The 19,541-nt window shown below is 45.6% G+C and overlaps 1 protein-coding gene across 1 annotated transcript; it reads right to left on the minus strand.

Annotated features, from left to right (window-relative positions):
• Positions 1 to 1,311: 1,311 nt before the first annotated feature.
• Positions 1,312 to 17,726, minus strand: LOC138948674 (uncharacterized). The gene is made up of 8 exons (XM_070320301.1): positions 10,985 to 17,726; positions 7,448 to 7,537; positions 6,850 to 6,969; positions 6,210 to 6,390; positions 5,316 to 5,341; positions 4,701 to 4,802; positions 3,608 to 3,849; positions 1,312 to 2,782 (listed from the first exon to the last, which is right to left on the minus strand). The coding sequence occupies exons 1-8, from the start codon at positions 15,428 to 15,430 to the stop codon at positions 2,632 to 2,634; spliced, it is 5,358 nt and encodes a 1,785-aa protein (XP_070176402.1). The 5' UTR covers positions 15,431 to 17,726; the 3' UTR covers positions 1,312 to 2,631.
• Between the last annotated feature and the right edge of the window lie 1,815 nt (positions 17,727 to 19,541).

Raw genomic sequence — 19,541 nt, forward strand, 5'->3', positions numbered from 1 at the left:
TCACCCACCACCAGTAACCAATTACTCAGTACTCCGCCGCTGGACTACAGACGTTCGGATGAACCCAGTCCATACCAAGAAAGAAGAAGAAGAAGAAGAAGAAGATCCGCCCTTGGTGACGTGTCCTATTATCTAGGTGGTTCCAGGCTATTATTGTTTTTGGAAATAATGTGTTTTTGTTTTGTTCTGTCTTGCAGTGTGGCACTTCGTACGCTTTGTCGTTGTTTCGGATGTAGTTTTCTACCGGGTTGTTGGTTTGAAAACCTGTACTTAGGCGTTTTGGGCGAATAGGCTATGTTTTCATTCTTCATTACCATTACCATTAAATGTCAAAGCATTTTGGACAGGGCCGGACTAGGCGAAGAGGAGGGGGGGGGGGGGTTGCCAGTGGTGGCCCAGGGGGATGTCCCCCCTGGCGGCAGGGGCGGATCAGTTCATTTTATGACTGGTTTTTTTCAAAAGTATATTGTGAAGATATGGGTGTGAAGGCGCGAAGCGCTGAGCCGACGGCGCGAAGCGCTGAGCCGACGGCGCGAAGCGCCTAGCTTGCTAGGGGGGTCCGGGGGCATGCCCCCCCGGAAAATTTTGAAAAAAAGGATGCAATCTGGTGCATTCTGAGGATGATCATTACCAGTTTCAGGCAGCAGATTTTGTCACTGATTAATACCCCAAAAATTGAAACTCAATGTAAAATAAAGAAATGCATACCTCATTCAATATTTTTATTTTTTGGCTGGGGGGGGGGGTCCGGAAACCCTAGAACCCACACCCCCCTCCCCCCCTCGTTGTGGGGGTTAGCGGGGGCGAAGCCCCCTGAAGCTGACGGGTAGGTCATATTCTGAGATAAGAAAATGGTCGCTCCTTGCATGAAACGGCATAAAATAAGCAATAATAAAAAAAAATTAAATAAGTAAGGTACATGTTTAGGCTAGGGGGGGGGGGGGGGGGGTTGCGCAACCCCCATAACCCCCCCGGTAGTCCGGCCCTGATTGGACGATTCAAGAAATGGATGATTCAGGAAATATGTAGTATTCTTGCATTATTCAGGTACCAGAACGAGGCTGCCCGAGCAGGGACAGGGAGTTGCTTCCCTTGTATTTTACATAGAGACAGATCATCTGCTACAGATACGATCTACTACTGGATTGTGAATGAATGTAAAGGCGGACTCCAGTAGATACCTGCAACTGTAGCTGTCTTCACTCAGCACGTTCTCACTTGGTTGCTGCCAGCTGTTTACCGTTTGAGAACTAATCGATCTACGAACTTCATATTCGAGGATAACGCTTAGGACAAGAGAGAGGAGGGGGGGATTCGTGTGTGTGTGTGTGTTTGACGAAGGGGAACACATCTTGGAATGAAAAGGATTGTCAGTGTGGCCACTCATACTCGTTCAAAACAAAACTATCACTCAAAAAGACCATGACAGACATTAGCAAAAAGTGTTTAATTGATTAGAGATGAACATGCAAGTAAACATCCCTCCAAGAAAACATCCCTCCTATATGTTTTCATTCTTCATTACCATTACTAAATGTCAAAGCATTTTGGACGATTCAGGAAATGGATGATTCAGGAAATGATATCACAGTCAAAGTTTTTACTCTGCTTATATACCTTCCCAGAAAAAGATTGATCACCCAAACACAATCAGACAAGAAAATAAAAATATTTTGCCCTTAGTACAAATTTTAAAAAAATTCAACACTTCTGTTGCACACACACACACACACACAGAAGAACATGCTATTGGTATAAGTTTATACAGACCTGTGTACGTCTCTCACACACACACACCAGGGTCGAATTTTCTGGAACCCCCCGCTTAAAAAAAAGAAGAAAGAGAACGAACAATTATTAAAAACAAGAAATTAAAACAAAGAAAACTGATGGCTCAGGTTGCTCCATTTTCCTTGATTCTTATCAAAAAAGAAGCCTATAGGAGCCGGCCTTGGTCTTCTAAATGACGGTTTTGGAAGGTAGTTGGGCAATTTGCTGGCTCAGGTTGCACCAGATCGGTCAATTTTCCTTGTTTTGATCCAAATTTGTCTTCTTAAATTTAGTTTTTTGAAGGTGTATTAGGGGAGTTTCTTGGCTCCGATTGCTCCATTTCGCACCCTCAACTAAACGCTTCGCGTCGTCGAATTGTCCCTAAAAGAAATTTGGAAAATAAAACACACTTAAAAATGATGTGATCCGCCCCTGCGCACACACAAACACACACACAGAACATGCTATTGGTGCAAATTTTGCCGAATCTGAACAGTTCTGTTAGCCACAAACTGAAACAAGACAATTATTTCGCATTGGCATGTATAGTCCAGAATGAACGAGGGGAAGTGATGTCACATATAATTACTGAAAGAAGACCAACCGTTTGAGATTCACTTAGTCCAGGGACCGTGAACCTCACACGACTAAATCAGGTTATTTCCTTCGCATTAAATTCAGTATGCTAGAATCCAAGAGTAATTAAACTCATATGCCATGTATTTTGTGTGTGTGGTTTTTTTTGTTGTGTTTTTGTGTGTGTGGTATTGTCTGTGCAAACATAAACAGTCAGCATAATATGCATATTGTATCAAGCCCAGTGTATTTGCACAGACAATTACAAAAAAGTCAGAACAAAAATTAGGCAGTCTTTAATAGGTACTGCTGTAGGGCATATTTAGTTCCTGTGCTGACTCTCTCGCAGTCCTCTTCATGTGATGATCTTTGCAGGAAAGGTTCTAACAGTATGTCGGCTGTCACTTGTTCCTTTTTACTATTCAGGACAGAAGCTCTGTGGACAAATTAATAAACATTTTGAAAATATGTCAAATCACTAACATTAAAACTACAGTGTAAAATATCAGGGGACAAAATCTGTAAATTAGTGTAAAATATCAGAACAAAAAAACAGTAAATAAATAAATAAATAAAATGACCATTGGGTACATAATAAACAAATAGTCTGATTGTACATGTTAATCAATGGAGATCATAATAAGGACACACACTAAAGCCAAAGACAGACTACGTCATACAACTACCATCACCATCACCACCAACAACAAAAGTTCATAAACAAAAGTATACTTGCTTTCCATCCTTTAAGTGTCACAAAGGCAGTCAAAGTAAAGAAACATTGGTAATTTGGTTTGGTTGTATACAGAAAACTAGATCACATACAATTTCATCACATACAAAAAAGTGAAATCATAATTTGTTGGGGATGCACATGGTTACAACTTACAGTAAGTGAAAGGTTCTCAGAGAGAGAGAGAGAGAGAGAGAGAGAGAGAGAGAGAGAGAGAGAGAGAGAGAGAGACACACAGAGAGGGAGAGAGAGAGTGTGTGTGTGTGTGGATGAGGAAGTGCAATGTGTGGGAGAAAGAGTTCATATAATAATAATAATAATAATAATAATAATAATAATAAATGAGCATTTATATAGCGCAACATAACTTTACAATTATGCTCTTTGCGCTTGGATATGCAACGTTAACAAGCCCACATTATGAAAGATGCATGCTGTCACACACACACACACACACACACACACACACACACACACACACACACACATTTTCTCTCTCTTTCTCTCTTTCTTTGTAAACAAACCCACCTGATAGTCTTTGGCAGAAAAGGGTCAGACTCCACATGCCCTGCAGTTTCTTCACACTGTCTCACAACTTCTTTCATGACATTTCTATCCACCCAGGCACAGGCCGCCACCTCTCCGGGATCAAACTTCAACTTGTTAAATAGAGCGTCTGAGGTGTGTGGTTCCGTCAATCTGGCATGCAGGTATAACACAATGTGATGTCGGTTTGGTGAGCCCAAGGAAAGGCGTGGTGGATACACTGACTGAAATGATGAAAAGAAACAGGCTTGAAAGCCTACAGAGTAGATTGTAAAAGTTACCTTGAGACTTTACGTAGAATAACTTGAATGAAAACAGAGAACAGGAGCGTTTATTAATTTGATCATGTGCCTAAGGAAGCAAAATGCAAAGTTAGAGAATTGCATGTGCTTCAGCAGGTTAGATGAAAACTCCTACCATGAAATGCATGAGCTGTAAAGTGGATTAACCCATTCGCAGCCCTCCTCCCCCCCCCCCACCCCCTTCCTGTATTTTTTCAAGATGTGTTGTTCATACTATATCAATGTACCTCCATTTTCACACTCAATCCCTATTAAGACCCTATTTCTTTTAGATTTGTCAAGATCATAAGGAACCGGCACAGTTGGCCTAGTGGTAAGGCGTCCGCCCCGTGATCGGGAGGTCGTGGGTTCGAACCCCGGCCGGGTCATACCTAAGACTTTAAAATTGGCAATCTAGTGGCTGCTCCGCCTGGCATCTGGCATTATGGGGTTAGTGCTAGGACTGGTTGGTCCGGTGTCAGAATAATGTGACTGGGTGAGACATGAAGCCTGTGCTGCGACTTCTGTCTTGTGTGTGGCGCACGTTAAATGTCAAAGCAGCACCGCCCTGATATGGCCCTTCGTGGTCGGCTGGGCGTTAAGCAAACAAACAAACAAACAAACAAAGATCATAAGGACGGTGGGGTGGAATGGGAGCAGGAGTAAAGGGAGGAGGGAGAGGAGTCAACTGTATTGCATTTAACATCAATGACACAACTACAATATTATCAAGTGCAGGTAAGTTATTGTATTCTTTGTTTTCAGTATCTAATAATTATGCTGATGATACAGACCTCCCACATTGCCAAAGGCACCAGTTGTTTCTCAAGGCAGTCGCTCTCCTTGATATCAAGCCCAGTCTCTTCCTGAAGTTCTCTCAAACCTGCCTGAGTAAGCTGATCGGAAAAAAGAACTGTGTGTTTGAAATAAATAAAACCGAATATTAAAAAGAGCTCCTTCGGCTAAAACTAGCCCCCAAAAATAACCATTGCATTACTTACTACTGTATCAACACTCAAACAAATGTAGCAGATTCTAACTGTGTGTGTGTGTGTGTGTGCGTGTTCGTGCGCACGTGCATGCATTCGTAAGTGTGTGTATGTTTGCATATCCATATGTGTAATGTCAGTTTTTTTGCACCATTCCTGAGATGTTTTCAGAATGATTTACTGTACTTTAATAGGAAACCGTGAGGACTGCTTCATTTGTGCAAGCAATGGATATATAGGCCTATAATATCCTTAACGAAGAAGAAGACCAAAGCTAAGGTTATAGACTTGCACTTTTGCACACAAATTAAAAACTGTCCATATCCAAGATGCACAGTCTCACAATGTTTCATTACAAATGTCCAAGTTCAAACATTATTTGAGTTCATTCTCAGAATCTGAAAAAAAAACTGAACTCACCGTTTCATCTATCTCAAGATGTCCACCTGCACAAAGGTAAGACTATTAAAAAGCACATTCAGAGTGAAAATGTCTGTGTGGCTGACTGCCTGCATGACTATGTTGATAACATGTTCTGTTTGATTAAGGGTATTCAGCTGGTATTTCCTTGTTTTCACTACCTATTTTTATTCATGTTTTTATTACTTAGTTAGTGGAAGAATCTTTTGTAATGTATGTTTGATGGTGTATGCTTTTGATTAAGCGTTGCTGACTATGAATGTAGATGTAAATGCTTGTATAACTGTGTTTTAATTTTTTAAATGTGTCAAGCGCAAAGAGCATAATTGTAAAGTTATGATGTTGCGCTATATAAATGCTCATTTATTATTATTATTATTATCCGCCTGTCTGCAAGTGTCGGTGTTATTAGGTCTATTAAAAATATATTTTTTCCTTTTAAAGATAATATCATTTTTCTACGTTGCCGTCTAGACACCTGTCAATTGAAGAGTTCTGTTTGTGATGTCCGGCCGCTGCTGTCTCCTTGTAAGGGGCCCCGCTCACATAATATGTAACTTCAGCAGGACCGACGACGCACTGCAGATTATCCCAGCCCGCTACACGTTGCATGAGAGGAAAACAAGCCAAGTACTCGTCATAATCCCTATCGCGGCATAAATAATAGGCAGCGTGTCGCCTGTGCCGCTGAAACTGCGCAGGTATATTCTGCCCATAAGCTCTTGGGAACCTTTGTGCACCCATGGCAGTTTTGTAGGGCTATTAAATTAGCTCTAAAATACTCAACCATGTTTTACTGGCTGGTGATTGTTGTGCTTCGTGTACTAAGTTACAGTAACCTCCCTTTTCCTTTCATAATTAGTAATGTTTGAAAAAACTTAAATTGGTACAAACCTGGAGGCACCCATACATTTGGGAAAGTATGGAGGTGGGCTGCTCGTTTGGTGAGAAGAATTTTTCCATCAGCAGATTCCAGGATGATAGCCACACCTGTATTTATACCCCTGGACAATGTGGCCTCTGAGAGCTTCATGTTTTCTGCATCCAGATATTTCACAGGGCAGAAAGATGGATGCTGCAGATACAAATGTATGTAGTAGTCAAAACAGAGTAATAAAGTTGAGAAGAAAGACGAACTTTCTCGTGGTAAGCTGCAACTGCTTGGTTTTAAATTCCTTAAGATTCCTGTTTTATGTGTGCCTTTGTGTGTGTGTGTGTGTGTGTGTGTGTGTGTGTGTGTGTGTGTGTGTGTGTGTGTGTGTGTGTGTGTGTGTGTGTGTGTGTGTGTGCATGCATGCGTGTGTATGTATGCATGTATATATGTAACAGGAATACTGCTAGTTTAAAAACAAATTAAATAATAATAAAAGCACACACACTTAAACCAATACAATCAAAATGGAAAATGAAAAAACAATTGTTTATAATTATCTCAAGGTCTGCAGCTCCACTTGGTATAATAATAGTACATGTATATTATATATATATGTTAATCAGCCAAGTGATTCTAGCATTCATTTGTCAAACAGCTTACCTTTATATTCATTTTGTGAGGCTTTCCGGCAGTGTCATTTGAGATGATCAAACTGTTATTCTCTAACCATGCACACACTTCTGCCTGGCCATCCTTTCCATCAAAGTAGTCTATAACACACTGAAATAGAAAAGCAAACAACTTTTTAGACACAAACCAATGTGAAATCTGCATGGAGAAAAGTTTTTGGTTTTAGTTTTTGTCCTTTTTCTTTTCCATTTGCATTAGCTTGTTGTATCATCAGCTATCGGGGTTTTTCTTTTTACTGGAATGCCCTATTTCTTTCTTTTGCATTTATGTTTAGGGACTGAGAAAGAGATGCATGGTCAGGTGTTGGTGGACAAACATGTACTAAAAAGTGTGAGATATTACATATATGTGAATATTGTGAAAATGGATATAACTGGCGCATGGCGGATCACTGTGATTTGGGTTTAATAAAAGAGAGAGAAGAGGTGGGGGGGGGGGGGGGGGGGAGAAGACATGAGGGGGGGGGGGGGGGGGGGGCAGAGAGTGTGTGTGTGTGTGTGTGTTACATGTACAGTTATTGATAAATCAGTATAGTTTATCTTGTGATCATAATGTAGTCGAGAAATACCTCCGTGAAAGCAGCCAGTCTGGGAGCTTGGTCCTTCCCATTTTTGTGAAGGCGAGCTAAAATCCTGGCAGTGGTCATCTTATAACTTGGCTGAGTATCTGATCGATTTTAACTACAGACATGCACACATGGAACGTGACTGTAGTGCAACCTTCTTCTAACGTTGAGGAAGGTTACTGTGCACTTTTACAAACCCAAACCCTCTGGTCAACCAATCTTCTTGCATAAGTTGCTTTTCTTAGCGGGCCTTTCTTAGCAGACGATAGCATTGACCGGAAGTAAATGTTCATGAATACGATGTAAGAGTTGTTCCCCCTTGATGCACTCAGGCTCATCTTCCATTCCAACAGTTTAAAACGTATGCGATTTGAGAAATCGACGTAATATTTTGAGTAAACATTGATAACATGTTAAGGGACTCAACTGGGTTTAAACAAAAATTTTGTCCGAATACTGATAGTTTTCTTTAATAACTGAATCAGCAGGTACCCGTCTACCATTGTACCCGCGAGTTACATACCTTGATGCGTGAGGGTACCCCAGAAAAGTCGTCTGCTGAGCTTCAGCAACAGTTGTGGATATTGTAAATCGCATCTTTCTATGTCCATAGGATTATGATGGCCGCTTATGTACTCCGAACTGCCATGGCCACTAGCTTTCGCTCGACGATTTTGCAGCCTTTGATGTCCTGTCTCACCAACAGTAGTGCTATAAGTATAAGACCACAGCCTGCACAAGTCAGTTCATCAACACCATGGCTCACCCACTGCACAAGATCTCTGTGCTCACAAGACAAAACACTACTCCCAGTGTTAACTCTCTACACAAAAGATCCATGTCCCCTGTGCGACGATGCGGTTGAAGAACTGCAGCCCTACAAGCACCGGGTAAGCCCAAAAAGTGCATTGTGACTGCATGGCAATCGGCTGGAAAAAAACCCACCAATATGTACACACACACACACATGTATACAAATATAGTAGAGCTACACCTAGTCACACAAACTGTAAAAAAAACACACCACACACACACACACACACACACATTAATGTAATGTTCAACATACTTCAATGAACTTGAACACGGACTATAGTTCATAATTGCAGAAATGCACACAAGAGGGTTTACTTTTCACATAAAGTGGGGGTAGGGATAGGAGGGAGTGCCATGAAAATGTTGTATGCACTACAATTATTGAAGAATACATATATATATACATATAACATTTGTTTTTGTTTCTTTTCAGTTTGTTCTGGAGAAAGTGGACATCACCTTGGAGGAAAACAAGAGCTGGTACAAGAAATATCGCTATGACATCCCCGTCTTTCATTTGAACAGCTCTTTCTTGATGAAACACAGAGTGGACCATGACAAGCTACAAAAGCAATTGTCTAGCTTGGAAACATCAAAAAGATAACACACATTGCGATACAAACTTTTTAAATCATCTATATATATATATATACGACTTGTGTCTGTGTGTCTGTCTGTGTATCTGTCTGTGTATCTGTCTGTGTGTCTGTGCGCGATGCACGGCCAAAGTTCTCGATGGATCTGCTTCAAATTTGGTGGGCATATTCAAGTAGACCCGGGACACGACACAACCTGGTCGATATTTCAACACGTGCTCTCAGCGCGCAGCGCGGAACCGATTTTGGTTCCACCTCAGCTATTTTGGTTCCACCTCAGCTTACCCGGGCCCCCATACCGACACACCATAGCCGCTACACCACATCACAACGCCAAAGTTCTCGGTGGATCTTTTTCAAATTTGGACACCGTATTCAGCTACACCCCGGACACAATATCATCGATGAGATATTTCAACACGTGCTCTCAGCGCGCAGCGCTGAACTCATTTTCGTTTTTGGGTTCATTTCACCATTATAAGTAACTCTTCCTTATCTTCTCCAGTGTTTGGCGTTTATCTCCCTTCCTTCGTGTGGCTTTCCCGTTCAGTTGTAAGTGTCACGTTTCAATATATCACTCAAGGTGATTATGAACCGGTTAATTACTACTAATTAACTAACCACACCACGATCCACTCTCGCAGGCATACAATTAAATAGAGTCAACAAAAGTATAAGTTTCAGACGCCTGTTTATGTATAAACTCTCCACCTCCCTCGAGCCTTCACTCAAAATATGTTCCTTTTACGTTCTCAACACGTAAAAAACCAGTGTTCACTGACAAAATGCCAGTAGTATGTAGAAAATTATAGGAACACGCTGAACCCGTGTAAATATAGTTAAATGAGAATGTTCTGTTCGAAAAGCTCTAGTTCGTGCAGGTGTCCACACCCCACGTTGTCACTACTCCAATGAAATCATAGATACGAAAAGACAACGGTGGTCAACGGGGTGCGTACGACATGGTGCACTTAGCTTTATCTCTGCTGCTGCTGCTTAGCCGGTATGCTGGTTAGTCGGTTCGCTGGTTAGCCGGTCCGCTGGTTAGCCGGTTCGCTGGTTAGCCGGTCCGCTGGTTAGCCGGTCTCCTGGTTAGCCGGTCTCCTGGTTAGCGTAGCCTCAACAGTTCCCACCAGAGTCAGCCGTGCCGATGTTACGGGAACGTAACGAACGAACGAAACGAACGAACGAAGGAAGGCTGCAAACAGAAAGCATCGGTGCACTAAACATGTCAGCTACCCCTCACCCACCACCTTAAAACATGTCATCTTTAAATATCTCATCAACAACAAAACAGCCATTTTCCGTCCTTCTCTCCCTATCTGCAAAAACCATATACAGATTAGTATTTTAGCGTCACAGAGAGTAAATTATGCGCTAACCTGGAAAGAACAACAGAGAGTATTTCATTCCACAACACAGACTCATCAACAGCGTTAAATAATGATTTATTACCTCAAAAGCCTATGATTGTAACTCTCAATGGAAGCAAAGTCCGCCTCCTCCCTGGAACAGTCTCTGTTCGTCAACAGTGACCCAAAACGTCCAGAACCCCTTGTCGAATCCTTATGCGAAAGCCATCGCCGACGAAGGAAATGTGACGACTTGTCCTCAGCAAAATACGTGGCAGAGGAAAGGAATAACTTGTGGAAGTTCCCCTAGAGTGCCGAATATGATACTCGGTGAAAAACCATCATACTCTGGTAACTGTGTGTTAGGTCCTTCCCCTTCTGCCGCTGGGTGTCAAGTGTGTCGTCCTTGAGTCTCTGACAGACCACCTAGCCAAATACACGTGACTGACCTTGTCACCAAACCAGTCCAGCTATACACAGTTTTGCCTCCCCAAGCAGGAAAAAGACACGAGAAACTCAATCCCTGAAAATCCCGTGCGCGCTGTCAGCGAAAAAAACCGTCAGCCCTATGACAGCAGAAACCTGCACTGTGAAGCTCGTGCGTTTCAAAACATCCGTGCTCGGGAGCACTGTCAGCAAAAACTCTGCTGTGTCCAATATCACGCACAGGCGCTTTCTATCATACATTGACCCAGAACAGGCACTCCACTGAGTGACGCTTTCTTGGTCTCTGTCACCCGATCGTGACACACCTCCCCTCTTCAAGACGAAACCTCGGTTTCGCTCACAGTCATGTTCTCCTCTACAGCCCGAGAGAGAAAGTCAGCTCCAACATTGTTGGCGCCCGGAATGACGCGTACCGTGAATTGGTACGGTTGGAGAATCAACGCCCAGCGCATAAGTCTGGCGTTTGCCAACCTTGCAACCTGAAGATATTGCAGAGGTTGATGGTCCGTCTCCAGACAGAAAGGTCGTCCGTACAGGTACGCTTCGAACTTCTGGATGCCCCAGACAATGGCGAGACACTCGCGTTCAACCGTTGCATACGCTGCCTCGGCCGAGGTCAGCTTACGGCTGGCGAAGCAAACAGGGTGCAAAAACCCCTCTGTCTCCTGAAGCAACACTGCCCCAAGTCCCTTCCCTGAAGCGTCTGTCCTCAGCACGAAGTCCTTGTTCAGGTCTGGTAGTCGGAGAATAGGCTGACTGGTGAGTCGCCTCTTCAGGGTGTTGAATGCGGAGCTACATTCCTCAGTCCACACTACAACGGTCGGTTGTAGTTTCTTGGTAAGGTTGGTCAGTGGTAGAGCGATTTCGGCAAAGTGCGGGATGAAGCGTCTATAGAAGCTGGCTAGGCCCAGGAAAGACCTGACTTCTTTCTTCGTGCGCGGTGGCTCCGCCTCCCGAATCTTCTGGATCTTGTCGTCCTCTGGAACGAGCAATCCCTCGCCGACAACATGACCCAGGAAAGACAATTCCCGGAATCCCAAGTAGCACTTGGACGGTTTAGCTCCCAGATTTCCGTCCTTCAACCTTCCGAACACGTCGCGCAGGGCGTCGAGATGTTCAGTCCATGTCTCTGTCGCGATCAGCACATCGTCGATGAAACTGCTGATGTCCTCGCGCTTCAATGGTTCCAAAAGTTTCCTCATCATGCGAGTGAAGACGGCACCTGCATTCTGTAGACCAAAAGGCATGACTGTCCACTGGAACTGGCCGAATGGAGTGGTAAATGCAGTCTTTGGGCGGTCTTCCTCGGCAACTGGGATTTGCCAGTATCCCTTGGTGAGGTCCAGTTTGGAAAAGTACTTGGCCTTGGCCAAGTGACTGAAGAGGTAGTCCACATCAGGCATGGGTTCCGCGTCAAACGCCGTAATCTTGTTCAGCTTCCGGTAGTCAACACAGAACCTGACGCGTCCATCCTTCTTCTTTACAAGCACAATTGGTGAACTGTAGGGAGAGTTCGCTGGCTCGATGACGCCCAACTTCGTCATGTCGGCGATTTCCTTCCTGACCACCTCCTTCTGGGCATGAGGCATGGGATACTGCTTCGTCCTCACTGGCTGTTTCTCCAGCAAGTCGAAGGTAAACTCCTCTAGATGCGTCTGAAGTGGTATGTCTGTAAGGACCCGTGCTGCATCCTTCAGGATCTCTTGCAGGTCCGCCTGCTGGTCGTCCCCAAGATCAGGTGAGATGTGCACGTCCGTGAGATCCTCACTAGCCTCCAGCGGACAAACTGGTACCCGTCCTCCTCCCTGTTCTTCCGTTGTCTCGTCCATCACGACAGCAACTGCTTCTGTCACTTTGTCCTTTTCCCCGTAGGCAGTCCTCTCTATGTAGGCGCGCAGCAGGTTGGCGTGGTACAGGCGTGCTTTCCCGTTCATGACGATCCTGTAGTCGTTTTGGCCCACTTTCGCTGTCACCTCAAAAGGTCCTTGCCACTGCAGTTGTAGCTTGTTGTGTTTGACAGGTAGAAGTAGCAACACCCGTTCTCCAATCTTGAAGCTGCGCGGCCGTGCCTTGCGGTCGAATCCTTGCGCGTAACGCTGTGCTGCTCTTCCCAGGTTCTCTTGAGCCAATTTGCAGGTCTCTTCAATCCTGTTCCTGAGTTCTACGATGTAGGTCGCTGTCGTCTGCACCTCCTCGTCAGCTTCTTCGTCCGTCCAAGCTTGACGCAGGATAGCCATGGGACCGCGTACCTGTCTGCCGTACAACAACTCAAATGGGGAAAAACCCAAGCTCTCCTGAGGAACCTCGCGGTATGCAAAAAGCAATGCTGGGATGTACCTGTCCCACGTGCGTGGTTTCTCCTGAGCTAGTTTCCTCAGCATGGTCTTCAAGGTGCCATTGAACCTTTCCACCAGTCCGTTGCACTGAGCATGGTAAGGAGTGGTGAAGTGCTGCTCCAGTGATAGCAGTCGTGCTGCCTCCGCCATCACTCCTCCCGTGAACTGCGTGCCTCTGTCGGTGAGTACCTCTGATGGAATTCCCAGCCGGGACCACATAGTAACCAGAGCCTCAGCTACTCGCGTGGCTTCAATCGATTTCAGAGGGATCGCCTCTGGGTATCGAGTAGCGTAGTCCACCATGGTCAAAATGTATCTGTTTCCGTCCTCAGACGCAGGCAAGATGGGCCCGATGATGTCCACTGCCACCCGACGAAAGGGTTCGTCGATGAGCGGCATCTTCTCTAAGGGGACCTTCCTCACCCTTCCTTTGGCAACCACCTTCTGGCACTTATCGCAGGACGCACAGAAACGTCGGACATCCGTGCAGATGCCTGGCCAGTAAAAGTGGCGCCAGACACGATCCGTGGTCTTCTTGGTACCAAGATGACCTCCCAGAATCGAGTCGTGTGCCGTTGCCATGACACCCTCGCGAAACTCGCGAGGCACGACAACCTGTTTGAATGTACCTTCTTGGTTGCTGAACTCACGGTAGAGCAACTTCTTGTCCCTGAGGAACTTTGACCTCCCATGCTTCCCGCTCAGCTTCACCTTCCCCGACTTCGCGTGCTCCCGAGGAGTAGCTAAGGTCGGGTCAGAATCCTGAGCCTTCGCGAGAAGCGCGGGGGTCACGTTCCCCAGGGCAGCTCGTGCAGCAGGTAGGGGTTTGAGAGGTTTGTCCTCTCGCTCCGCCTGTGCCCGCGTGAGCACTGAAATGACGTCGGGAGACCGATAAACGGGAACCTCCCTGGTGACGCCGTCCACAAACTGAACCCGGTTTCCAATGAGCAGGTCGCATGGAGGATCGTCCATGACGACGGCCACAATGGTCCCCGTGAACAACGGGGTTACGACCTTGATCACTGCCGTGTTCAAGTCGTAAGCGTGAGATGCCTCGGCCATTCTCACCCTGATGCTGTCTCCTGTGTAGGCCATAGCTGGAACTAGACTCGCCCGAACCACTATCATGTCTGCCCCTGTGTCCCGCAGACCTTCGCCCTTCACTCCGTTAACGTAGACGTTGCAGTGGGGCTGGAAATGTTTCCTGGAGCACGGAACGCAGAGTTGTGGGATGGTGCATGAGCTCGTGACGTCCCTGAACTCCTCACTGCCAACGAAGTGAACGCCCTTCTGGTCAGCCTGTCTCTTGTGGCAGTCCTTCTTCACGTGGCCCCGCTTGTTGCAGTAGTAACACTGGATGTCAGTTCTGGAACTCGATCCCTTGTGTCCCTGATCGTCCTTCCCGTCCTTGGGTCCTGAAGAACCCGAATTTCCCGTTTTTCCTGGCCGTGAGCCTGAAGATTTGCCGGAGATCGCCTGGGCGTCCTCGTGCACTCTGATCCAGTCGGCTGCCTCCTGAGTAGTCTTGGGCTGGTGCTCCTGCACGAAGGTCACCACCTCAGGTCGCAGGCTGGACATCAGTTGTTCCATGACTATGAGGTCGGCAAGGTCGTTGACGGTCCAGTCCTTTTCGGCCATCTCCACCCAGCGCCGCAGGTAGAGGTTAAGGCGTGCCACAAACTGATGACTCAGCTCGCCGCTCAGTCTCTTGCTGTTACGCAGACGTCGTCTGTAGGCTTCAGCAGTCAGGTTAAAGCGCTGGAGTAACGCCTTCTTAAGTGCCTGATAGTCTCTCGCCTCGTCGTCCTCCAAAGCGTTGTAGAGCTGCAATGCGCGTCCCTTTAAGCAGGTGCTAAGGCGGCTAGCCCACGTGGCCTCTTCCCACTTCTGGTCAGATGCAATGCGCTCAAACCGGCGTAAAAAGTCGTCGAGCTCGTCCTTGTCATCGTCGAACGTCGGCAGTCTCGTACGGTCGGCAACAAACGTCGGCGCGCTAGCCTGAGTGAGCGTACCCTTCTCGGCCTGTAGCCTAGCTAGCTCTAGCTGGTGATCGCGATCCGCCTGTTCCTTCCGGTCTAGTCTGTCACGTTCGTCTTTCTTTTCCTGTCTGTCAAGTTCGGCCTGTCGTTCGGCCTGTCGTTCCCTTTCTTGTCTGTCAAGATCGTCTTTCCGTTCTCTTTCCTGTCTGTCTCGTTCGTCTTTCCTTTCCTGTCTGTCTCGTTCGTCTTTCTCTTTCTTGTCCTGTCGGTCACGTTCGGCCTGTCGTTCTTGTCTGTCAAGCTCTTCTTTTCTCGTCTGTCGCTCTATGTCTTCCCTACGTTCCAGCTCCTTGCGTTTAAGCAAACTACGCGCTCTAACGCGTGCGTCTCGCTCTGTCTGTTCCTCGCTACCAGGAGTCTCAAAAGTTAATCTCTTCGTAGGAGATCCCCCTGTAGCCATGGTTAGTTTTAGCAAAGCTTTATTACCAAAGTAAGTCTAACGCAGCTATAGCTAGAACACGCGGTGACGAAAGCGGTGGATACAAAAATCCAGCAACCGGAAAATGCAGAAGAAAAATCCAAACGGTGTAGAACAAAACGCGTAGCCTACTTTATGGCTGCTTTTTGCGGTGAAACAAAGTGTTTCCCACAGCCGTGGCCTACTTTATCGGCTGCTTTTTTCGGTGAAACAGAGTGTCTCCCACAGCCTTGGTTAGGACAGAAGTCCTCGGACCCTTCCCCCCCAAAATTCCAACAAAGTCAAAATATGGAGAAAAATCCAAGTAAAACAAGACGGTAGAAATGTAACCTGTTACAGAATGCGAAACAACAATGTAGAGAAAACTGAGTAAAACGAATAACAAATCCGCTAACCCTGCTCAGCTCTCTGCAACGGAAAACTCTGAACGTACAACAACAAAGATTCACAAACAAAGGAAAGGGAAATAATCACAGTTAGCGCATACAATAACTCACAAATTACAATTTACATTTCCTGCAAGATGTGAATCGCTTAAGGTGTGGTATATGATCAAAACTATACAAAAAAGGGTAGCACCAAGCAGAAAATAAGTCGAGCACTGACGAGATTATCTGCTCTTAGTTATCCTTAATTGGTGGGTCTTTATCAGTTGGAAATTAACTGAGTAAATCCCGGCTTGGCCCCCATGTGTCACGTTTCAATATATCACTCAAGGTGATTATGAACCGGTTAATTACTACTAATTAACTAACCACACCACGATCCACTCTCGCAGGCATACAATTAAATAGAGTCAACAAAAGTATAAGTTTCAGACGCCTGTTTATGTATAAACTCTCCACCTCCCTCGAGCCTTCACTCAAAATATGTTCCTTTTACGTTCTCAACACGTAAAAAACCAGTGTTCACTGACAAAATGCCAGTAGTATGTAGAAAATTATAGGAACACGCTGAACCCGTGTAAATATAGTTAAATGAGAATGTTCTGTTCGAAAAGCTCTAGTTCGTGCAGGTGTCCACACCCCACGTTGTCACTACTCCAATGAAATCATAGATACGAAAAGACAACGGTGGTCAACGGGGTGCGTACGACATGGTGCACTTAGCTTTATCTCTGCTGCTGCTGCTTAGCCGGTATGCTGGTTAGTCGGTTCGCTGGTTAGCCGGTCCGCTGGTTAGCCGGTTCGCTGGTTAGCCGGTCCGCTGGTTAGCCGGTCTCCTGGTTAGCCGGTCTCCTGGTTAGCGTAGCCTCAACAGTTCCCACCAGAGTCAGCCGTGCCGATGTTACGGGAACGTAACGAACGAACGAAACGAACGAACGAAGGAAGGCTGCAAACAGAAAGCATCGGTGCACTAAACATGTCAGCTACCCCTCACCCACCACCTTAAAACATGTCATCTTTAAATATCTCATCGAGCACGTGGGCCTGCACAAAACTGACTTTTTACAACAACAAAACAGCCATTTTCCGTCCTTCTCTCCCTATCTGCAAAAACCATATACAGATTAGTATTTTAGCGTCACAGAGAGTAAATTATGCGCTAACCTGGAAAGAACAACAGAGAGTATTTCATTCCACAACACAGACTCATCAACAGCGTTAAATAATGATTTATTACCTCAAAAGCCTATGATTGTAACTCTCAATGGAAGCAAAGTCCGCCTCCTCCCTGGAACAGTCTCTGTTCGTCAACAGTGACCCAAAACGTCCAGAACCCCTTGTCGAATCCTTATGCGAAAGCCATCGCCGACGAAGGAAATGTGACGACTTGTCCTCAGCAAAATACGTGGCAGAGGAAAGGAATAACTTGTGGAAGTTCCCCTAGAGTGCCGAATATGATACTCGGTGAAAAACCATCATACTCTGGTAACTGTGTGTTAGGTCCTTCCCCTTCTGCCGCTGGGTGTCAAGTGTGTCGTCCTTGAGTCTCTGACAGACCACCTAGCCAAATACACGTGACTGACCTTGTCACCAAACCAGTCCAGCTATACACAGTTTTGCCTCCCCAAGCAGGAAAAAGACACGAGAAACTCAATCCCTGAAAATCCCGTGCGCGCTGTCAGCGAAAAAAACCGTCAGCCCTATGACAGCAGAAACCTGCACTGTGAAGCTCGTGCGTTTCAAAACATCCGTGCTCGGGAGCACTGTCAGCAAAAACTCTGCTGTGTCCAATATCACGCACAGGCGCTTTCTATCATACATTGACCCAGAACAGGCACTCCACTGAGTGACGCTTTCTTGGTCTCTGTCACCCGATCGTGACAGTAAGTTACTATTATTTTTAGAATGTCACTGCGCTGTCCACTGCGCTGTCCACAACGCTTCCCTTGCACCCGTAAGTTGTTCTTACTGTCAAAGTGAAAAGGTCGAATCAATTTATAGCCACGCGAAAAATACACTCTCACCTATCTCTATATATTTATAGATACAGATATGCATATATATATACGGCTTCTCTGTGTGTGTGTGTGTTTGTGTGTGTGTGTGGGCAAAAACCTATGTATTATAGAGTTCTGTTTGTGATGGGGTCTAGCGGCTTTTGTCTGTCTGTATGTTCTGGCATGTGAGAAGCCACAGCAGATGATATAGGGCTAAGAAATAAGCTCAAAAATTCTCAATCCCGTTTGACAGGACTTCGCCTTTCAAAGGTGATTGTGGTGAACCGCCACGCTGTCTGTCTCTGTCGCGCCGTTCACCCCAAATTCCCGTTTCTGAGGTACTATTTTTAGAATGTCACTGCGCTGTCCAGAACGCTTCCCTTGCACCCGTAAGTTGTTCTTACTGTCAAAGTGAAAAGGTCGAATCAATTTATAGCCACGCAAAAAATACACTCTCACCTATCTCTATATATTTATAGATATACATATATATATATACGGCTTCTCTGTGTGTGTGTTTGTGTGTGTGTGTGTGGGAAAAAACCTGTTGATTGTAGAGTTCTGTTTGTGATGGGGTCTAGCGGCTTTCGTCTGTCTGTATGTTCTGGCATTTGAGAAGCCACAACAGATAATATAGGGCTAAGAAATAAGCTCTAAAATGCTCAATCCCGTTTGACAGGACTTCGCTTGCAGAGGTGATTGTGATGAACCGCCACGCTGTCTGTCTCTGTCTCGCGATTCACCCCGGCGAAGCCGGGTATTCCTCTAGTATATATATATACGACTTGTGTCTGTGTGTCTGTTCGGGATGCACGGCCAAAGTTCTCGATGGATCTGCTTCAAATTTGGTGGGCATATTCAGCTAGACCCCGGACACAACCTGGTCGATGAGAATTTTCAACACGTGCTCTCAGCGCTGAACCGATTTTGGTTTTTCTGTTCATTTCACCATTCCCAGTAACTCTTCCTTATCTTCTCCAGTGTTTTGCGTTTATCTCCCTTCCTTCGTGTGGCGTCAATCCATATTCCCATTACTACGTTACTATTTTTAGAAGGTCACTGCACGTTACTATTTTTAGAAGGTCTCCAGTGTTTTGCGCGTTTATCTCCTTTCCTTCATGCGCCGGCAAAGCCGGGTCCCAGGCGCAACCTGGTATTCGGCTCTACTTCTTCCCGGCGAAGCCGGTACCCGGCGAAGCGGGTAATCATCTAGTATAACATGTACGTGTAGTTCCCAGACCCTGATGACAATAGGTTAGTTGGACCTGGATTCAAAATATATATCTGTCAAAATGTTCTGGCTGCAAAAAAAATGTTGCGTCAGAAGACATCCTGGGTGTCAAAGCTATCGGACATTTGATTCGACCGGCCTGAGGCAATGTGTCAGAGCAAAAAAGGTTTGTGTGAATGACCGAAGAGCGAACACTGTGAGGTCTGCACAATTAAGTTTCTTCTTTAAAGGCATACTAACGCACTCCCGTGTTTACAAAGTGTAGTTTGCCCACAATCGATGTCAAACGCACCATAAGACCATATAATGACGATACGTCACCATGCGCGGACCATAATACATGCATTACAGCTTGTTCTAGCCTCTGAAAAAGTGAGGATGTCAACAAAGCCGCGGTGTTCTCTCCCTTGCATCAACGTTACATGTGTTGCCAAATCTATAAATAGGACGATCCAGATCAAAATGAAAATTCAAATATC

The sequence above is a fragment of the Littorina saxatilis genome, linkage group LG1, assembly GCF_037325665.1.
Source record: "Littorina saxatilis isolate snail1 linkage group LG1, US_GU_Lsax_2.0, whole genome shotgun sequence".
NCBI lineage: Eukaryota > Metazoa > Mollusca > Gastropoda > Littorinimorpha > Littorinidae > Littorina > Littorina saxatilis.

Coding starts and splice junctions, on each gene's coding strand:
- LOC138948674 (XM_070320301.1), bottom strand. CDS start 15,430: ATGGCTACAGGGGGATCTCCTACGAAGAGATTAACTTTTGAGACTCCT. Junction 6,970..7,447: donor GACTGGCTGCTTTCACGGAG/GTATTTCTCGAC, acceptor TTTCTATTTCAG/TGTGTTATAGACTACTTTGA. Junction 6,391..6,849: donor CTCACAAAATGAATATAAAG/GTAAGCTGTTTG, acceptor TTGTATCTGCAG/CATCCATCTTTCTGCCCTGT.